General features: G+C 37.2%; 1 protein-coding gene across 3 annotated transcripts; it reads left to right on the top strand.

Moving 5' to 3' along the window:
• Nucleotides 1-585: 585 nt before the first annotated feature.
• On the top strand, nucleotides 586-12,164 carry LOC124156583 (palmitoyltransferase ZDHHC16B). 3 transcript variants are annotated; one of them, XM_046531214.1, is made up of 9 exons: nucleotides 586-776; nucleotides 819-994; nucleotides 1,102-1,293; nucleotides 1,841-1,958; nucleotides 4,345-4,562; nucleotides 5,504-5,603; nucleotides 6,691-6,812; nucleotides 7,744-7,814; nucleotides 7,955-12,164. In XM_046531214.1, exons 2-9 carry the CDS (start codon nucleotides 854-856, stop codon nucleotides 8,112-8,114), a joined length of 1,122 nt encoding a protein of 373 aa, XP_046387170.1. In that variant the 5' UTR covers nucleotides 586-776; nucleotides 819-853; the 3' UTR covers nucleotides 8,115-12,164. The 3 variants fall into 3 exon arrangements, with proteins under 3 accessions (XP_046387170.1, XP_046387169.1, XP_046387171.1); XM_046531213.1 differs by having other exon boundaries at nucleotides 847-994; XM_046531215.1 differs by lacking the exon at nucleotides 586-776 and having other exon boundaries at nucleotides 903-994; nucleotides 1,118-1,293.
• The last annotated feature ends 308 nt before the right edge of the window (nucleotides 12,165-12,472 follow it).

Below are 12,472 nucleotides of genomic sequence, written 5' to 3' on the forward strand. Positions count from 1 at the left end.
AGTTTTGAATCAAGGTATCATAACGGCGTAAGTACGAAGTCTGAATTTGGGATGGGAACACATACTTAGCCAGAGAGTGGTAGGGATTCAAAATGCTCGAGTTTGAAGATGGGGTACATATAGAGTTTAATATTTTAAGTGAAGGGCCCCGCACTGAAGGTTCGTCCCTAGCCCCGCACCTGGTAGGGCCGGCCCTGCCCCACATAGGGGAATATCGTATTTGAGTATTGTTCGTTCAAGTCCACTTACATCATAATACCACCCAAAAGCCTTTTAGATTTATAACCAGATCTATAAATACAGTTAACGTATAGAATCTTAGATTTCAGTTGCACCCTGATAGTTGACAACGGTGTCTTAAGTTCACCGCGAGCATATAATTAAAAATACCTGAGGTATGCAGTTTTACACCGTGGAAATCAATTTAGGTATTTTCGCTCAGGTATTAATTATAAAAAGATAAAATTTTCTTCTTCACTAGCGCAATACATCGCTTACTACATGCCGGGTTTTGGCGAACTTAGCATTTGCTATAAATTTCAAGTTGAATAACCGCGTAAAAAACAGTCGTGAGTCGTGCGGCGAACGAGGAGGAGGGGCTGCAAGAAAATCGTAAAGCGAAGTTAAAATTTGAACAAATGTGATCAAAGTAGAACACATAATACACAGTATCTTTGCATTTACAAATATGGTTAGCTGAAAATATGGGCAGATTGGTTTTGGAGGGAAATGGCAACCATACGATGGAGCGGCTCACTGTTCATAAGTCAAATGAAGTAAGTTGTGTATGGATTTGCTTTAGAATATGCAGGATTTAGCCACTCATTTTCTAATTGAATCTATCAGGAAAGAAATGCAACGACGGTGGAGTATGGTTAAGCTGTTTTTTAACACCTTAACGTATAATTACTTCGTTGACCAAAGTTACATCGCGGATACGTTAATGGAACCAATGTTTTGGTTTGTTGACAACTTCACAAAAGTACTTGGCCCAGTAAGTGGATGGGATTTAATGTCATTTTTGCCATGTGCATATTTGATCATCAAGTCAATGATAAAATTTTCAATTTATTCCGATCAGTTCACCTAAGAATAGAGTAGTTCTTTGTCTTTTCAGTGTGCAGTCTTACTTTATCTGTGGTGTTTATCGCTTACTGGATTGGATTGCCTCATTGGTGGAACAAAAGCCCATCCGCTACGATTGCACTGCTGATTTTAGGAAATTGGCTCTTCCTTAATATTTGTTTCCATTTTTATATGGCGGCTGCTACATCTCCCGGCTATCCTCCTGAGGTTTGTGGTGAATTGTATTGCTTCAATTCCTAGATGTTGGGCTCCCGTCTCTTTTGGTGTAATCCTACTCCTATTATTTCCTTTTCCTTAGTGAAAAAATGTTAGTAACGCTTATCGGAAGATAGAGGGCCGCTTACCCCAAGTTAATTACATTAATCTGTGGTTTGATACTCACCATTCAGTGATGCACTCAGATCCACAATATTTATCCAGGAAAGAGGGCATTAACTGTACTATTTGTAGTTATTAAAAATCTGAAAAATTAAGAGTTTAATTGAGGCTATTGATCTTGTTGTCTGTCTCATAAATTGAGGCCGTATCAAATTATGTATTTTTATATCTCTTATTATGATGGTGGACATCAGCAATATTTTTAAGGCTGTCGAGATTCACTTAAACAGTTATTTAAAAAAATTAGAAAATGTTGACCATAAAAGGTACCAGTATGAATCCAGATGATTTTTTATTTGTGCATTGCATTGTATGTGCTTCAATTTGAGCTTTTGTGAGTGAATTAACATTATTAATTTATTATTATTTCACTTAGGATACATTAATACCTGAAGCAGTTAGCATTTGTAAAAAATGCATCTCTCCCAAGCCTCCAAGGACTCATCACTGTTCTGTTTGCAACAAATGCATTCTGAAAATGGATCACCATTGTCGTATCCTTTTAAAATCCAATTTTATGGCCTACTTTACGCAATCACCTCTCTTTTTCAACTCTTAGCTATCCTTTTTGGGGAGCATGGTGGTATAGTGGGTAGAGTGCTTGCCTACTTTGATTTGATAGCCTTTTGACTCCCCCAAACAAATCCCTGAAATTGTGAGGTGGCCCAGAGCCCATCATTAGACCATTGTCACGTAAACAAATTGATTTGACTTCTTTTAGACAATTTTAGGTGATAGCTCTGGTGTTAATATACCCCTCAGAGAATAGGGTAGTTTCCTTCATCAAAGAAAACGAAAGGCATTGATTGCGATTCGTTACCCACCAATACTGTATTCATAATATACAAATTATTTGGTTTTAGAAATACCAGTTTAGACGAATTTTTAATGGTCAATTTTAACCTCGTTTGAAAAAGGCCAGATTGGCGCCCATGCGATGCCACCCCACGTGACCTCACAGGGACCTAGTTTCTATACGAGTAGATAAGAGTTTTAAATCGTCTGAGATTACCAATGCATGCATCAGGCACAGAGCTCGAGGAAACATGTCTTAATAATCACCTATTAAAACTGGATAAGTTCAGAAAGTTTTCCTCGTTTGATAGGGTATTAATAATACTTATTTAAGCCAAGCAGTACCTGCTAGCAGGGTACTCTGCTACCTGCTAGCATCCTGCGTCATATCAGCGCTCAAAGCCTCGCCTCAAGGTCACCTCACTTTGCAGCAGCGGGAACCAGAAATATGTCACACGGACTTTTCCCATCATTCCTACTTAGCCGTCGCGTTTTCATGCGCTTGAAATTTTTCACTTTTAATTTAATCGCGGAAAATAGATATCGTCATTAAAAAATCTAAAAGCGTGAAATACGTACTCCAGAGGTAATAATCTTTCGATATAGGCAAAAAAAAATAAAAGGAAACCACCCTATTAGCATAAAAGGGGAAAAAATCATAATATCCATCCTATATTTATTTTTATTTCCTGGGATGGCCCCCTGGAGCCCCTTCCCCTGGGAGGCATTCCTCAGCTGCAGACCTCCCAGAAGCCCATCCCCCACAAAGTGTTACTGCTATCTACGCCAATGACTGAAAGAACCAGTAAAAAAAACATAGGATTTTCATTACCAGAAGACAAAGCATGGGAACTAATTCTTCATTAAAACTGTTGTGAATGGTCGTCATGGTGATCAAAAACTTTTTGGGCTATTTTGCTGCATCAATTAGCGGTCCAACCGTGGTATGCCCGTGTATGAAATACCATGCGGATCATCACATAAAATAAGTCGGGGCCAACAGTCGGGAAGGGTGACTTATCAGAAGTTAATTTTATTTTGGGAGGTCCTTGATTGATTCTTGCGATACCAGTAGTACTTACGGAAAAGAAATTCATTCATTCTACAAAATTTCACCGTGCCTATTCTGACAGCAATTCGTGAAAAAGTACAAATTCATAGCAAAATCTAACCCTTATGAAAAATGATTGAAAGTTTTGAGGTGATAGTAAGGATGAGAATGAAAATAAGATAAACAATTTAAATATCAATTAATTGCCATCATTAGCAATAAAATCAAAGTAATACTTCTCAATAAATTGTACTGTGAAGCAGTATTCATTTTAGATATATGATCATAATTTACAACAATTGTAGAGAATCCACGTCGTCTTTGGTATCTGTGGAAGGTAAAGAAGTCCTTCCTGTTATGCGGAAAACTTTTTTATTCTTCGCGAATGTCGCTACAGCAGGAGGAGTAAGCAATAGGAGTGAAACACTGATGATATCAGGACGACCATAAATGCCGCTTGAACAAAAAGAAGTCTGATGTGGACGGGGAATATGCTCAGACTCTTAACGGAAGGGTCATCAGGCAGGGGCAGGATTAACTTAAGTAAACCTGGTGGTCCTGTGTAGATTCTGTTCCACGTGCTGAGGGGATGTGGGCCAGCTGCAGGCTCTCCTCTTGCTGTAGCCTCCTCCACGCTTCGCAGATCCGTGGCCTGGTCGCTACTTCAATTTTTCCCCTGTGGCACTTATTAATGGGAATAGGAGCCCTGAGTCTGGTAACCTCCTTCTCAAACCACTTTCATCTGCTTTCATCTCTCAGTGATATGCACTCCGCCGGAGTGTTCTGTCGTGCTGCTTCCCAAATTTGGTCTTTCAAACAGATAAAATTATAAATATAATGAAAAAAGTATACAATATCAGTATAGTATGAATCAAGTAGAAAAAAAACATTATCTTAGAATATGATTGAAGTGTCAATCTTGTTTTTCCTACTCATGTTTCCTGGATTTTGTGTACATCAGTGTGGTATGGGTAAATGATATTAGTCGTATTATTATAATTAATTTGAAGTATGTTTCCTTAGCACTTGGAAAGCTTGGCTGAACAACTGTGTTGGTTTTGGAAACCATCGTTATTTCTTCATGTACATGGTGTATATGTGCTTAGGGGTAATTTTTCTCATAATATTTGGGTTTGAGATTGCGTATGTGGAAGTGTGGTTGGATGGAGAGGAGTATGAAGATGGAGACGTCAAGGAAGAGGAGATCATTGGGCATCCAGTGAGGATCCACAACTCTGTGATTATCCCTGTGGTAATGTGCTGCTAATCCTATTTGTGTTATTGGTGAATTATAATTACCGTATTCACTCGTAGAACTCGAACCTCTTTTCTGGAAATGCCGGTGAAAAAGGTGGGGTGCGTGGCTTGCACAAATCCTCAAAATTATATTAGAGCGCCGAAAGCGCTAAGAAGTTTTTTTCCTCACTAACTGGCCCAAAAATGGGGGTGCATGGGATACACGAGGGTGTGGCTTACACGAGTAAACACGGTACTATTAAGGTGTCAGTATCCATCACTCAAACTATACTGACATTCTTGTTGCATTAAAAAAATTAACCATATTTTGTGAATAATTTACAAATGTCACCAGTTTTCTTTGTTGTAGGTATTTCATTTTACCACATGTCTCTACTGATTAAAATGAATTGCTGGATTTTCAGTAAAAGGTTCATACTCATCATTTTTGTTTGAATTTAATCTGTAAAAAAGTGCATTGTCATAAATGACTTAGTAATAGTAATTGATGTCCGGTCAGGCTTCTTTTGTATTATTGTATTTGTTTATTTTCTTTTAATAGTCAAAGTTGAGCGAGTAGTATTATTTGAGGAAATTATTGGCTTGCTAAAGGTACATCATTCTGGCTTGTAAAATTAATTGAACCTTCGAAAATTTATGCTTTAACATAACTTATCTTTTTTTCATATTTCCTAGTTAATTAATTATCCAACAAGAGGTACTCCTCTAAGTATGGGTGAATACATATGTATTGTAGTATTATATTATATCCATCAACATGTGCCTTTCTTGTCAAAATTTTAAATTTATTTTTAAAACTTTAATAAAATATTTTTAGCTGACTGAAAGAAGGCTGTTAGGGGTACCTTAGCCCTTAATGATAAATGCTGTCATTTCTTGTTGAAACACATCTCGGATAGCTGGTAGATGTTAGTGTGTCTTTTCCACATCTTCCAGATGGATTCTGGCCATGGAAATTCATCATTTATTAAAGCAAAAAGTGAAACCAGAGATTGGAAACAAACAGCCATAATATATGCTGCATTAATATCAACAGGTATACATTAGTGTGGCATTAAAATGCCTTATCTTCTGTATAGTTTAATGTTTTTGTATTTATATTGTTACCGTTCCTAAACATAATCGAAGTAATTTGTAGCAGCATGCTACTTCTAAATCTTATTTAAATCTATCATTTGGCAAGGTTCTGGATTAGTGGAATGGTTTAATTTCCAATTTCTATGCCTATGATATCTAATCACTCTAACATGAAAACTAACGATTGGGAACTTCCAGAATATCATAGTCATTACGGTCATTTAAATCATGATGGCACAATTCCACAATTTTTTTCCTGAATGTCTGACTGGTAGCAGATATTTTTATGTCTTCCAGTTATGGATGTTATATTTACAGGAATAACCATTTTTCTAGATGTTTTGAGTCACCTTCTGAACATGGGTAAAGGCCTTTTACAACCTTACCCAGTGCCATACTTGAGAAGATTTTATCCATGGTGATTCATGTACAGAAGATGACTCAAAACATCTTGAAAAATGGTTGTTTCTGAAAATATGACATCCATTGGTGGAAGACAAAAAAATATCTGCCAGACATTGAGGACAATCAGGAAAAACAAGTCAGACATACAGGGAAAACATTTTATGTATGGTATATGCCAGGAAAGCCTACAATCTTTTATGAATCATTATGATATTATGTAGCTATGGAAGTGTTCATTAGCGTGAGATATTTTTATTAAGTAGTTAAAAAGCTTAATTTCTGAAAGGTTTTGTATTTTTTGCCATTTTCTTGCCATTTCCCTCAATTCTAAATTGGTAAATGGATATTAATTATATGTTTCATGACTGAAGTTTGCTGCGTATTCTTTGCACTTTTAGAACCTGTGAAAATTATTAGTACACTTCTCACTTGCATGAAATTTGCCAGCACTGGCTGGTAATGCTTGATACGCAAACTTTTCAGGAACATATCCACAGTGTTGAGTGAGGGATACCTGAAAGTTTAAGTTAGCCAGTCAATTTCATAAATATGAATATAATTTTTAGAAATTCGTAATACAACTCAGATCATGGAATATAAATCTGTAAAGTTATTTCATGTTATTTTTTTATCTGTTACAGCTGTACTAATGGCCCTAGGGTCATTATCAATATGGCATGGGAGACTTATCACAAATGGGGAAACCAGTATTGAGGCCCATATAAATCGTGCTGAAACAAAGCGCCTAGCAGCAGAAAATCGGGTTGGTTTTAATTTTCTTTATTACATTATATCCCTCTAAAATTACTGATACTGTGTATCAATTAATTCCGAGAAGAGTGGGTGAGAAAAGAAAACCAGAAATCCAGAAACCCTTTGGTTTTGTTTCAAGTTTACGGCAGTTGAGGTCCTCAACTGTAATTAATAAGTGTAAGTTAAGTGTAATAAATATTAGAAAGCGTTCAAACCCTGCTATTCATTTTGAAACACCCGGTATATATTGTTAAATTTTATGAAACTGCAGTAATTACACATACTGTTTCAGACAATGTACAAGTTCCACTATCAACTTGCTCAACTCAAATAATTTATAAAAACCTGCCTGTGGATATTTAAAACAATGCTTCCTAGTGTTTCTTTCTAGCACAATTGGGGTTAAACTTTAACCCTGGTTGCAAATGACTACTATGTACTTAATGAGTACTCATCATTTGGAGATTCATCTACCTATCTTCATTTTGCAAATCGTTGGCGGGGTTTTGTGACACTTGGTCCACCATGAATTTGGCAGGATTGATTCCAGTGTTGAATCAGGGCGATAAAAATGTCTGTTTTTCAGCAGAGAAGTTGCATTATGGATGGCTATTGTTAATATGTACACTGTCATTATCCTGAGCTTCAGACCTTTTGTAAAGAGCAGTGTCAAAGTTTGGAAAACTTGAGTCTTGGCTTCTCGAGTGTGGCATGGTGATTTCTAATTTCACTGTCGTTATCATGTCACAAATATAATGATATCCTGTGGTAATCTGCTCACATATTGACTTTTATTATTTTGTTCTTCCTTGAGCGTGGTGAGTTTTTTCCTCTGTAAATTCATTTTTTCTTGACGTTATACATAATTATGTAGAAACCTGTAGACAGTTTTTGTGCTTTTAAGTAGTATTTTCTGTATTTTTTTCATTCTATATCTACAGATCTACAGAAATCCGTACAACTTCGGTCCGAGGAAAAACTGGAGGCTATTTCTTGGCCTTGTTGGAGGCAGGTAAGACCATCTACTTTTCCCTCATTAAATTTGGACATTAACAGAAATGTTAACTTCCCAGCTATCACTTCCTTTCATACTGGTTTGCAGCCGTCATTCATGTATCTAATTTTTGTCACAAATTCTTTTGTGCCGTGCAGAACGTGGCTGTGTTTAGTCATTCCGTCTCCGCACAAACCCTTGGGGAATGGTCTAACGTGGGCCACAATCCACTCTGAAGAAAGCGAAGAGGAGCTGACTCAGGTTGGGAGCAGTGAATCGAAAGGCGGATTCGTTGCGAAAAACCTCAAGCAGCCCTAGTTATATCATGATAAAGTGTGTGGGTGGTCTGTTCTGTCGAGTTGGTTGTGGATGTTTTGATAACAAATGTGTTTTGCACTGTCTAATCTCCATGATAATTAACGTCCTACCATGATAATGAGTGGGCCTGACTTGTCTATGTGGTGTTACCAAATGCATTCAAATCTTTGATATGGCATCAAGTCAGAAACCTGCTTTTGTGATAGTTTTCATATTTTATGAATTGTGAGGGAGATATTTGGAGCACATTATTTGAAAAGTTTTTCTTCCTACCTCTAGTGGTTGAATGTGTATGTGTGCAACCGTATTTATATTCAGGCAGAGGACCCTTGATTATTAAATGTTTCGAAGAGGAATGTTTATCAAGTAATATTATTTTTTTGTTTTCTATCCTAATTCACAAAATAATGAATAGGCTAAATTAGTTTCAAGGCCATAGCAAGCTGGAGTGGTCTGGAGGTGGTCCCTACTGCCCTTAAATCCCCTCCAATCAACCAACCCTCCCCAAAATGTACTTTGTATCCACATGAACTGTCCCATGAATTTTTTTTTATGGCTATGGTCTTGGTAATGTTTGGTAATGTTGTAGTTTTAAACTTTCGATTTCAAGCTAAAAGTGTGTTCAAATCTAAGATTTTGTGTGTGGATCCTTTTTTTCGGGCTGATGGGATAAAATGAAGTATTCAACTCCAGTATTGTGCACTTGTTTGTGTGTTTGTCCTGTCTTTTCACAGATACTTTTTCTTAAATGTTTTTGAAGAAGTTTTTGTATCCTCAGAAATGGTCCTTGTAACGGAGGTGAAATAATAGGAAGCGGGACTATGTATGCAGCTTGTATGTGAGTTTATTCTGTGGTACATCATAGGCTTTTCCCACTTTTGTGGATGAGTAAGCCATGAAAAATACTATCTAACTTTTGAGGTTTTAAACCTAGATCCCTGAGCTGCTGGTGAGGATTTTAGCCTATGCCAGGTCTAGTGCAGATCCAGACCTTAAGCTCTGCAGGTTCACCATGTTCTGTTCTTTTTCCTCTTCCTCCCTCTGAGGGAACAATATATCAGTGTGTATCTTGGGTAAAGCCATTTTGCCTTTAGTACTTTTAGAATTGGTATAGAATTTGCTTTCACCTTGCGTTAGGGTTCTCTGTTTCCTGTTCCCCACGTAACACATGTTGGAATTTCTAACTTCCAAGTATCCAGGGTACAAAACTTCCTGTCATAGGGGGAGGTGATACCATAATTTCATTACCGCTGTTAATCCCTCTTTGTATCCTTTACTGGACAGTGGCAGAATGAGGAGGAAGAGGCCCCTAGTGATTTCTGGAGAAATAGAAAAGATTTAAGTTTCTTAAGTAGCCCTCCAATGAAAGTTTTTTGTTTTAACAGCATTACAAGCAATGGTTGAAATTAATGGATGAGTATCTAAAATCCAATTGCGACCACATGATTGACCTCATACTCATTATCGCTGGGAGGTATTGCATTATCAAGGGGCCACGGAAAGTAATGAACCGCCCTCCCGCCAGAAAAAAATACCTTGATTTGCCACTACTTCTACTACTGCTAGACAGTGGCTACAGGCATGCTTTCAGGGATGGGGCTGAGGCCAGCTGTGCTTTTGAGGCCTGTACAAGCAGGTGTAGAACCAGATCTCCTCATCCTGGACCCTTGCTTGCCTGAGCTTGCACCCCGGTCCACCTTTCAAGAAAATGCATGCTCGTGCTTGTTCATGGGGTGCTTGCCTTTTTAGTTGAGCAATCAGCTTTATTTCAAACAAACTTGATTTTTTCTGAATGAAAGTAGCACGTGGGGATCATGGTGGCTTATTGAAGGGTTTCCTGTTTTTTCTCATATGCTAATCGAATGCTATACTGTCTGGGGTGTAATGTTTGGCCAAATACAGTTCTCTCCATCCCTGTTTAGCTATGACTTTCCATAACAACTGCTTGCAGTGGAACTACCTGTATATTGCTTGGCAGTCGCCTGGCTAACTGCCAATACTGTTAAAGGTGATAGGTAGTTGTGCCAATCAGAACACTTTGGAATTATTTGTGTAGCACAACATGGGGCATTATAGTTTTTTGCACTTTTATCTCATGCAGACTCACAGGAACCCAGTTGCAGCGCTCCTGGTTTAGTGCATGGTTTTTGGCCTTTACTCAGTACCCCCTGAGATTTCTTTAGGTTCCCCAAGCTGGTGTCAAATTAGTGTATGAAGTTATACCAAGAAAATATAAAATTTGTTGACCTAAAATTATGTAGTGAAGAATTACTTGCTTCTTTTCACAGTCGTGGGTGGTAGTAATAATTTTTATCTTTGACTATAATGTTCTCTTCGATGGTTCTTTTAAAGTTGACCATTCTTGTGCGCCTGGTTGTGAAATTCCATTTTGAAGCAAACATTGGGGTGACCAATTTTTTTCCCGTGAAATAGTATCCAAGTTGCACATAATGCAGGCATGTAGCCAAAAAGGGGGGTGGCTTTGGCCCCTCCCCTGAAAATTTCCCCATGCTGCGACTATCCACAATACAACGGCTGAGGATATAAAGTTAAAGATATCTATCATTGTATACTCCATGTTTCAATATAATTGCCCATATTTCATAATGCCTACCAATAACCAGTCATGAATTTAACTTTCAGAACTATGCAAATAGAATAGATAGCTGATTTAATGAAACATAAGGTTCTCCAATGCATGCAAATTTTTAGCAAATACCTATATAGGCAATCTGCACACTACCTGAGCTCCCTCAAGGTAAATTTCTGGCTACATGCTTGACATAATGATCTGAAGTAAATCATGGTGGCCATCGGGACCAATGATTCAAGTGAAATGATGGATAGCTCTCAGACATTCCTTATTTTAAAAGTATTGAATGAAATTCCTGAAAGTTTCGTGCACATATATGGGAGGCAGCAGAAAAGGTTGATTTTAATTCTAGTCGAAGGCAGTTATATGCAAAGGCGTGTCTCTCTACACAAAGGAATGCCATTAATTGACCATTAGTTATGTGGGGACCAGTACTAATTAATATTCAATGAGTATTGTGTAAAATATATTTGTGCGCACTTGATCAATTTCATGTTTTTTTCTGACCATATAAGAAATGTGAGCATCTTACATTAAACTTTTGGAAAAAAACTGGTATTATTGTTATTGGTTTCTTAATGATCATTGGTAATTATTTTTTATTCCATTGATATGATTTTTATTATCTAATAAGTAAATGTGATACACTCAATCATTTGTACCTGAGGGTTGGCAGTCTTTGCCTGAAATATGAAAGAGGAGAAAAATTCCACGTGAAATTTATCCCGTGGACTCATTCTCTCTTCAGGGAATTTTCCTTCTTTAAATCTTTGCTTGATTTTGAACCAATTGTGTGGAATCACTGAGCTGTTCTTTTGGCTGGGAATTGGTATGTGTTGCGATCGACACTCAAAATAGGTAACTGGCCATAAGAGTTTTTTTTGTCAGTGGTGGTAACCTCAATCCTTCAGCTACATCACAAATCCCCCTCTGAGTGCAGGGGAAATATTCAAAGGAGCTCAGACCGTGTAAGGTCAGAAAAAGTAGAAGACCCTCGTGATCCCATCTCAACCCTAAACTCAAGGCTACATGGAGACAGCCATGGTAATTAGGTGACAGATTGGTCATAATTCATGATATCAATATTTCTTGCAAGACCATTGGTCCCCTTCTTCAGTGGAATTTATTGAAATCAGGAATATAAGACTTATGTCTAAGTATATGAATCAGCATTATTTTGATTTTATTCACTTGCTTGTTTGTAAAAATTGTTATTGCTGGTTACTGTTTATAGAAATGCCAACAGAGTCATTAGTCTTTGCATTGCTTAATTTGTAAATCTGTTTGAGGGATTGCTGGCGGTTGTAATGATTCCTGTTGTGGTTTTTATGAGCCCAATGGAGTAACTGGTCTTTGCACTCAAATGTATTTTAAATGTTTTCATGTGGAAGATGTCTCTATCACATCAAACCAGAACTACTATTAAAATGATTGTATTTTTTACAATGAAAAGTGAATCTTTTTTTATTTTTCTTCTATTTTACCTGAAATTATTTGTACCTGTGCATCAATTCATCTTGTGCAGCAATTTCTTAAAAGGAGAACAAGTGTTGAATGATATCAGTACATTTACAGGGTTCTCACTCAACCGTGAAAACATTAAAACTGTGAATAAGCCGTGAATTTCGTCTGCCGTGAAAAAACCTGGAAATAGCCGTGAATTTCGTCATAAAACCTTAAAAATCTCTCAAACTTGATTGTAGAAATACGATTGGCAGATTAAAAGAAAAATCGATATTTCGATTATGTTTCAAGACCGGGTCAC

This window comes from Ischnura elegans, chromosome 3, assembly GCF_921293095.1.
Source record: "Ischnura elegans chromosome 3, ioIscEleg1.1, whole genome shotgun sequence".
Taxonomy (NCBI): domain Eukaryota; kingdom Metazoa; phylum Arthropoda; class Insecta; order Odonata; family Coenagrionidae; genus Ischnura; species Ischnura elegans.

Coding starts and splice junctions, on each gene's coding strand:
- LOC124156583 (XM_046531213.1), top strand. CDS start 730: ATGGCAACCATACGATGGAGCGGCTCACTGTTCATAAGTCAAATGAA. Junction 1,294..1,840: donor CTCCCGGCTATCCTCCTGAG/GTTTGTGGTGAA, acceptor TATTTCACTTAG/GATACATTAATACCTGAAGC. Junction 4,563..5,503: donor ACTCTGTGATTATCCCTGTG/GTAATGTGCTGC, acceptor CACATCTTCCAG/ATGGATTCTGGCCATGGAAA.